Raw genomic sequence first — 9,795 nt, forward strand, 5'->3', positions numbered from 1 at the left:
GCTAACCTGACTAAATGGCTTGTTGTGTGCCCTAAGCCATGATCGTGGGTAGGCCTATAAGTGGGCAAAAACCAAGCCAAGTAGGGTAGAAAAGGAACTCGAATGGCATGTGCAAACTAATCCCCAAGCCAACTACAAAGCGTCAGGGGATCTAGAGCGAAAATTCGGGGTGTATGAGGCAAGACCAGAAGGAGACCTACAACCCATCTTGTGGATGACAAGAGACATGATGCTCAATATTGCGGATACTGCCCCAAAGCGGAATGGAGGACCGGGAATACGTTGTGAAATGGATCATAAAAACCAACTGAACCTTGTAACGTTTTGGTTCTAGTGCGAGTACTGGCAATGCCCTAGCCTCAGGAGATCATGGGACCGAAACCTAACTGCCTAGACTATGCAGGAATCAGGGCCAAAAAGAACCATGTAGATAGACAGAGAATCATTGAATAGTTCCCCAGACAACAGCTATCTGCTAGCCGTGGTCCGCGCGTTGTTCTACTGTGTGCCCCTGAGAATTGTTTTAACGCTTGAGACGTAAAGACCGACCTACTATCTGAATCTTCTACCGTGAGGAAATGCAGGACCTTGTCCAAAACCTGATTCAACGTGGTTGTAGGTAGTCTGAGGTTAGTGCGGCAAGAAGCTACGAAGCCATAATATACAAGATTCTGACTATGCCCTCCCATGAGTGAGGGAATGCAATTGCAATGAAGCTACCGGCGAAAATGAATTCCTGGTCGTGGTAAAAAGGCAAAGACTTTGCGCGGGGACCTGGTTGAACAAGATATGATCGACTACGATCAGAGACTGAAATGCTAGAGGGAATGGCCCTACTTGTTCTTCCTCTGGCAGGACCTGAACGAAAGAATGAACAATTAAAGCAAGACGAAATATCTGCGTAAGACATGACAATGATGCTGTAGGGCGAACTAGACCAGTTTGCGGTCAAAACATAAAGTGAGCGATCAACATGGATTATTAGGAAATTAGGGAAGCAGGTATGTATGCGATACATACGGGCCAAATCAGATGCACAGATGGACAACCAACCAGGCAATTAGCCCAGCAGGACTGAAAACAGTCACCGGGCCCCCGAAGCCATGGGGCCGAAGCTGTCATCGGGCCCCCAAAGCCATGGGGCCGTAGCTGAGTTTTTTTTATTTTTTATCAAGAATTATAACTATAATAAGTGAGCTGAATAAAGTGCATGTGAAATTAAACCATGAGCCTGACCGATGTGGCAGGCGATACCTAAGATAAACTACGTGGCCTGAATAACATGCAAGACAAAATATCGTTAGGAACGAGACCTGACCGAAGTGGAAGGTGACCCCCAACATGAGTTCAACTGCATGACCTGAAAAGATGAAGGGAAACGTGACAGAAAATGGAGATAATAACGGACATTAACTAAAATGAAACCTAAATAACATAAGCTGGCAAGCAAGTAAAGATGGTAGTCATTCAAAACCAAAAGCATAGCTGCACAGGTGGACAGACAACCATTGGTCGGACCCCTAAAGCCATGGGGCCGAAGCAACCACCAGGAGCCCATGGCGCCGGGCAGCCGCCGGGATGCGAACCTTAAGAATTAAGGACAGCTGGGGAAAAGATTGGGGCTTAACCCAACGGGTTTAGTAATCAACCGGGACTCGATAACCTAGAAAGACAAAGACATGGGGTAAAGCTTCTTAATGAAATGAGGTTGGAATGAACCGCAAGTACTAATCTGTAAAATATAAATGAACAAAAGAAAACTTCTGAAAGGTGTGCCATGGAAAATAGTATCAGATGGCCGTATTACCTACCAATGTCGATGACAATTGTGAAATCCTCTAAGCCAAGAGCCACTACAGGGAGCCATGCGTAAGAGCCCCTTATGGCAGGACAAGTATCAGATGACCGTGCAAACTACGAATGACGATGCCAGTCGTGAGGTCCTATAAGCGAAGAGCCACTCGTGCGAGCCTCTTATGATTATTTTTTTATTTTTTAATTAACCACTTATGCAGCACCAGAATGCCTTGGGGACTCGCATAACCATGACCCCCTCCAACAGCAAACCTGGGACACTAACCAGCCTACAACCATGTCGTACCCTTAACAAACAAAACATGAAAAACGGGCATGGGGCCCCCAGAGCCATGAGGCCGGATTAGTCATAGGGCCCCCAAAGCCAGAGGGATGATGTTGCGGTGACGATAAGTAATTAAAACGTAAGCCGGACCTGATGGCATATGAAGCGACTTGAATGATTGGATTGGCTAGAAGGTGGCCTAAGGAACATGGCTGCCAACAGGCATTAAAAATATAGACATTAGTAATCCGAAGCACGTGCATACATAAAACATTAACCACCGCGAACCATAAACGTAAACATGAAATGCCTGGGGCATTGCAAGTTCGCTAAGAGAAGTCTCTTACCGTGACAAACAAACAAACAGCTTGTGAAAACATAGCAGGAAACTTACTGGCCCACTGACCTCCGCTGAGGAGCTGTTTGGTGAACTGGGGCAGGAGACCAATCTGAGTGAATATGAACCAGAAGTAAAAGGAGACCAGTCTGAGTGAATACAAACCAGGATTAAACAGAAAGTAGGCCTATGGAATTTAACAGACCACTGAGGAAGGGAACGTAAGCCTGAAAAGAACGCAGTTATGTTTGTCAGGAGAGAGGTACCAGAGCGGTGGGTGCAGACTGCCCCGGTGAGATTGAGCAAAACCATGATGTAGCAATAAACAGGAGAATGCAGCTTTGAGTGGGAGCAGAGTACAACACATGATGTAACAACAAATGGGTGAATGCAGCTTTGGATGTGAGTGGTACCTAAAAACATGGTATAGGCGCAGCTCTGAGTATGGGTAGCGCATGAAAAGCATGGTATAAAGCAGACGTATAAATGCAAACTGAAAGTGAGCAGAGTATTGACGTGATGCGAAGGCAGACATGTGGACACAGCTCTAGTAGTGAAAGGAGTATAGGACAAGATGTGAAAAGCAGACATGCGGACGCAGCTTTGGATGTGAACGGAATATTAACTTGATGTGACAGCAGACATGGAAAGCGGCTTTGGTGAGTGGGGTATACGACCTGGTGTAGCAGTAGAAGTGTGAACACAACTTTGGGTATAAGCAGAGCATGAAATTTGGTGTAAACGCAGCTCTGGTTGTGACTGGAGCAAGGTGGGAACACCAGGGTGGTGCGTCCAGAGCATGAAAACTGAGTAACAGTAGCAGCTATAGCTGTAAGCCGAGTATACAACATGTAATAACAGGCGTGTAATACGGATCCGGCTGTCGGCTGGGGACGGAATGAGATGTAACAGCCAACAGGTGAACGCAGCTTGAATGTGAGACCAATCTGAGTGAATATGAACCAAGAGCAGAAAAGTGCAGTACAGTAAGGACGTGCAGATGCAGCATAAGACATGAAATAAAAGCTGAAAGTGTAAATGCCGCTCAGGATAACAGCAGAGCATGAAAGTGTGAGATTGTGGATAAGCTCTGCCTGTATATTTATGTTTAAATTGTACTGGAGCTGTCATTTGGCATTCCGGGCACTAGAGGCCACTGTTTTGCAGCACAGTCAGCATGCTTCTGGGTGAACCAGGAAGTGATGATCGGACATGGTGGAAGGATTGTGCTGTGAGGGACTGAATCCGATTCCATCCTGGCTTGCGGATGTCCGGCAGTGAATGGACACTCAAAGGAAGGAGAGTATCTGCTGTCCCCTGTCTGGATCCAGCTCTTTGAAAGAGAGGTAGTCCCAGGAAGACCAGTTCCAGTGTATAGACAGAAAACCTTAGCATCAAGCAAGGCCGCACGGTTGCTGAGAGCTTGGTGGCCATCCTGGGTAAGCGGCATCCTAGGGCCCAGAACAGATGCAGGTCAGTACACCTGATTACCAATTGTACTTTACTGTTTGGCGCCTAAAGTAACGGAGACTCGCCTAGGCCTTGTATTAGCTAGTTAGATAGGGTTATAGCTTTGTTAGGCCTCACTGTACTGGACTGCAGCGCAGTAATTGACTTGCAGGCTCTGCTGCGTCTGTCATCGGTTAGGTGTGTCCTCTATAGCGGCACAGTATGACTTGTAGGCTCTGCTGTGTACGCCAACGGGCTAGGCCTGTCCCTCTGACAGGGACGGTGACTGTGGGCCTGGGGTATTACTTATACTGTTTGTACTTGTGTTAATACTGTTTCCAAAGTAAAGTTTATATTCTTGCATATAAAGCTGGTGTCAGTGTTGCTTTCCTTGTCTGTGACTTTGCTGTATCCTGGGGAGCCCACCCCGGTACACGGCTTACAAAAGTGAAATACATGAAGTCTGAAGATGGTGGTAGCGGGGGGAGACACATGGCAAGGAACAGCTACAGCAAGAGGCCTAAACAATCTCCAAACATGACGTCACATGCAGCCCAGGTAACTCTTTCTTTACAGCAAACCAGCTGAAGTAACTTTTCATACGAGATGAACGAAGCAAAGTGAAACTTGTAAGATTTATAGGAACTATAATTACCAACAAACAAAATTGAAAAGAAAATGGAAGTATTTAGGCCCAACGAGCAAACCTGAGGTAGCAGATTCTGAGGCAAAGCCTCCCATTCGCTAGCGAAGTCTGTTCCAACCGGCCAGGAGAGATGGCCCCGGCCCAACCTACTTACGTAGTATGGCACGTGCATGCTGCGGTAGCAGAGAGCAAAATAACAAGCTCCATGCTGCAAAGAAAGACTCCTACCACCAGAGAAGCTAGTTTGCTAATGACACCCAGCAGCAGCTGTGCACCTGAAAACACACGCCGGGGAGTGAGGGTGTGGCTCGTATATGAAGAGTCTCCGCCCCTCCCACAAATGCAGGCTGACTAATCAGCCTTACCAACATATATATATTTTTTTTTTTCTGTCTGTCTGCACGTCCTTTATGCGCGAACAAACTACTGGACCGATCTTCATCAAATTTGGCACACAGGTACATCAGGTGTCCGGGAAGGTCTTAGACCGGGTCTCAGCTCTCTAGAACGTACCGTTCCTGAGATATTCCCTAAAAATGACCTGCATTAGCTAATAGAAGCCTGCCAACTGCCATACATATGGTCACATGTCCCTTATCAACCAACAGAAGCTCACAGCCCCTTAGTCTCCACACACACAGCTTTACTCCAGGTTTCCATAACAACCAAGCCACAAAATGTCACGTGACACATGTCGTCGTGTAGCCCTAGCCTTAAAGGGGCAGGGACTGTGTAGGTCACTGTTAAGGGAGCAGGGGCCACTATTAAAAGGGCATCTTCTGTGGAGCTCACTGTTAAAGGGGCGGGCACTGTGCAGGGCACTGTTAAAGGGCCGGCCACATGAAGGTCACTGTTAAAGGGGCAGGCACTGTGGTGGTCACTGTTAAAGGGGATACTGTCTATATTTTTTTTATGACACACAGAAACATGAAACTAAATGGATGAAATATACCCATGCAAAGCTGGGTCCTTCTGCTAGTATATACAGTACAGACCAAAAGTTTGGACACACCTTCTCAGTCAAAGAGTTTTCTTTATTTTCATGACTATGAAAATTGTAGATTCACACTGAAGGCATCAAAACTATGAATTAACACATGTGGAATTACAAACCAGATTCCCAAAAAGTTGGGACACTATACAAATCGTGAATAAAACTGAATGCAATGATGTGGAGGTGCCAACTTCTAATATTTTATTCAGAATAGAACATAAATCACGGAACAAAGGTTTAAACTGAGAAAATGTACCATTTTAAGGGAAAAATATGTTGAATCAGAATTTCATGGTGTCAACAAATCCCCAAAAAGTTGGGACAAGGCCATTTTCACCACTGTGTGGCATCTCCCCTTCTTCTTACAACACTCAACAGACGTCTGGGGACCGAGGAGACCAGTTTCTCAAGTTTAGAAATAGGAATGCTCTCCCATTCTTGTCTAATACAGGCCTCTAACTGTTCAATCGTCTTGGGCCTTGTTTGTTGCACCTTCCTCTTTATGATGCGCCAAATGTTCTCTATAGGTGAAAGATCTGGACTGCAGACTGGCCATTTCAGTACCCGGATCCTTCTCCTACGCAGCCATGATGTTGTGATTGATGCAGAATGTGGTCTGGCATTATCTTGTTGAAAAATGCAGGGTCTTCCCTGAAAGAGATGCCGTCTGGATGGGAGCATATGTTGTTCTAGAACCTGAATATATTTTTCTGCATTGATGGTGCCTTTCCAGACATGCAAGCTGCCCATGCCACACGCACTCATGCAACCCCATACCATCAGAGATGCAGGCTTCTGAACTGAGCGTTGATAACAACTTGGGTTGTACTTGTTCTCTTTGGTCCGGATGACATGGCGTCCCAGATTTCCAAAAAGAACTTTGAATCGTGACTCGTCTTCCATTTTGCCACACTCCATTTTAAATGATCCCTGGCCCAGTGAAAACGCCTGAGCTTGTGGATCTTGATTAGAAATGGCTTCTTCTTTGCACTGTAGAGTTTCAGCTGGCAACGGCGGATGGCACGGTGGATTGTGTTCACTGATAATGGTTTCTGGACGTATTCCTGAGCCCATTCTGTGATTTCCTTTACAGTAGCATTCCTGTTTGTGGTGCAGTGTCGTTTAAGGGCATCCAGTATGGTTTTACGGCCTTGACCCTTACGCACAGAGATTGTTCCAGATTCTCTGAATCTTCGGATGATGTTATGCACAGATGATGATGATAGATGCAAAGTCTTTGCAATTTTTCGCTGGGTAACACCTTTCTGATATTGCTCCGCTATCTTTCTGCGCAACATTGTGCGAATTGGTGATCCTTTACCCATCTTGGCTTCTGAGAGACACTGCCACTCTGAGAAGCTCTTTTTATACCCAATCATGTTGCCAATTGACCTAATTAGTGTTAATTGGTCTTTCAGCTCTTCGTTATGCTCAAATTTACTTTTTCCAGCCTCTTATTGCTACTTATCCCAACTTTTTGGGGGATTTGTTGACAAAGTGAAAATTTGAATCAACGTATTTTTCCTTTAAAATGATACATTTACTCGGATTAAACGTTTGATCTGTCATCTACGTTCTATTACAAATAAAATATTGACATTTGCCATCTCCACATCATTGGATTCAGTTTTTATTCACAATTTGTTTAGTGTCCCAACTTTTTTGGAATCCGGTTTGTATATACATAACAAAAAAGTGTGAAACAACCGAAAATATGTCATATTCTAGGTTCTTCAAAGTAGCCACCTTTTGCTTTGATTACTGCTTTGCACACTCTTGGCATTCTCTTGATGAGCTTCAAGAGGTAGTCACCTGAAATGGTTTTCACTTCACAGGTGTGCCCTGTCAGGTTTAATAAGTGGGATTTCTTGCCTTATAAATGGGGTTGGGACCATCAGTTGCGTTGTGGAGAAGTCAGGTGGATACACAGCTGATAGTCATACTGAATAGACTGTTAGAATTTGTATTATGGCAAGAAAAAAGCAGCTAAGTAAAGAAAAACGAGTGGCCATCATTACTTTAAGAAATGAAGGTCAGTCAGTCCGAAAAATTGGGAAAACTTTGAAAGTGTCCCCAAGTGCAGTCACAAAAACCATCAAGTGCTACAAAGAAACTGGCTCACATGCGGACCGCCCCAGGAAAGGAAGACCAAGAGTCACCTCTGCTGCGGAGGATAAGTTCATCCGAGTCACCAGCCTCAGATATCGCAGGTTAACAGCAGCTCCGATTAGAGACCAGGTCAATGCCACACAGAGTTCTAGCAGCAGACACATCTCTAGAACAACTGTTAAGAGGAGACAGTGTGAATCAGGCCTTCATGGTAGAATATCTGCTAGGAAACCACTGCTAGGACAGGCAACAAGCAGAAGAGACTTGTTTGGGCTCAAGAACACAAGGAATGGACATTAGACCAGTGGAAATCTGTGCTTTGGTCTGATGAGTCCAAATTTGAGACCTTTGGTTCCAACCACTGTGTCTTTGTGCGACTCAGAAAAGGTGAAAGGATGGACTCTACATGCCTGGTTCCCACCGTGAAGCATGGAGGAGGAGGTGTTATGGTGTGGGGGTGCTTTGCTGGTGACACTGTTGGGGATTTATTCAAAATTGAAGGCATACTGAACCAGCATGGCTACCACAGCATCTTGCAGCGGCATGCTATTCCATCCGGTTTGTGTTTAGTTGGACCATCATTTATTTTTCAACAGGACAATGACCCCAAACACACCTCCAGGCTGTGTAAGGGCTATTTGACCATGAAGGAGAGTGATGTGGTGCTGCGGCAGATGACCTGGCCTCCACAGTCACCGGACCTGAACCCAATCGAGATGGTTTGGGGTGAGCTGGACCGCAGAGTGAAGGCAAAAGGGCCAACAAGTGCTAAGCATCTCTGGGAACTCCTTCAAGACTGTTGGAAGACCATTTCAGGTGACTACCTCTTGAAGCTCATCAAGAGAATGCCAAGCAGTAATCAAAGCAAAAGGTGGCTACTTTGAAGAACCTAGAATATGACATATTTTCAGTAGTTTCACACTTTTTTGTTATGTATATAATTCCATATGTGTTAATTCATAGTTTTGATGCCTTCAGTGTGAATCTACAATTTTCATAGTCATGAAAATAAAGAAAACTCTTTGAATGAGAAGGTGTGTCCAAACTTTTGGTCTGTACTGTATATATATATATATATATATATATATTGATTGATTGATTGATTGTAGGGATTTCCCAAATGGTAGCCTTCAGATAAATACACAGTAGTCTTTTAGTGGTGGAAATCAAAGTAATAAATGTATTTTATTGTTGGTACACCACAATTGAACAGGCGGTAGTGATCAGCTTACTTCAGCCGACACTTTAAGAAAAACAATTCAGTCTTGAATCTGAACAATCACATAGGAAGTTTTAGGGCACAGTACCGTACTCCCCACAGAGTGGATAGGGACGTTGCTTTGTCCTTTGTCTCTCGGCAGAGACCCTCCGGTTTTCACTCCCTCCAAAAACCCACAGCTACACAGAGCACCACCATCAGCCAGGTAATCACACCCCTGACCCTGCTGTCTGACTTTTTGTAAGCCCGTCAAAACCCAGGCCTGGACAATGGGGAACAGCCACCCACCCTGCACTTTGGCTGCTCCCAGTAAGAGCCGTCCCGGATTAGCTTTTCACAGCTATGCTAACTATCAAAGTGTCCATCAGCAACTGCTGCGGACATATGCACTACTGGCTCCTACTTCACTGAGAACAGGAACCTCGGTGACACATATCTTCCATCTATTATGGTCCCTTGTGCCTTTCTACATACCCGCCCTCTGCCCAAAGTCGGGGGTCTGGGCAACTCCAGCAAACATGCAGTATACTCTGGACACGGCATCTGCATTTCCTTGTAGCCTGCCCAGCCTATACTCTACCGAAAACCTAAAGTCCTCTAGGGCTAGAAACCAACGGGTGACACGGGCATTCTTACCCTTTTTCTCTTAACTATTGCAGAGGGGCATGATCCGAGACCAGTGTAAATCTCCGTCTCAGGAGATAGTATCGGAGACAATCAAGGGCCCACTTAATGGCTAAGCATTCCCTTTCAATTATAGAGTAATTCCGCTCTGCTGGGGACAGTTTTCTGCTGAGGTAACACACGGGATGTTCCTCCTCATTTATGACTTGAGACATTACTGCCCCTATGCCTACTTCTGATGCATCTGTCTGAACAATAAATTCCTGGGAGAAGTCAAGGGCTACCAACATGGGCTGTCTACAGAGGGCGGACTTACGTTTTTGGAAGGCCTCCTAAG

The 9,795-nt window shown here is 45.4% G+C and overlaps 1 protein-coding gene across 1 annotated transcript in view; it reads left to right on the plus strand.

The window, feature by feature from the left end:
• The window catches only part of LOC122941897 (oocyte zinc finger protein XlCOF7.1-like), a 31,629-nt gene extending 22,055 nt beyond the window's left edge, over positions 1-9,574 (plus strand). Inside the window, exon 4 of the mRNA XM_044299394.1 lies at positions 9,494-9,574. Within this exon, the coding sequence (XP_044155329.1) occupies positions 9,494-9,574 (81 nt within the window). The remainder of the gene's footprint in view (positions 1-9,493) is intronic.
• The last annotated feature ends 221 nt before the right edge of the window (positions 9,575-9,795 follow it).

Source organism: Bufo gargarizans, chromosome 6 (assembly GCF_014858855.1).
Source record: "Bufo gargarizans isolate SCDJY-AF-19 chromosome 6, ASM1485885v1, whole genome shotgun sequence".
Classification (NCBI taxonomy): domain Eukaryota; kingdom Metazoa; phylum Chordata; class Amphibia; order Anura; family Bufonidae; genus Bufo; species Bufo gargarizans.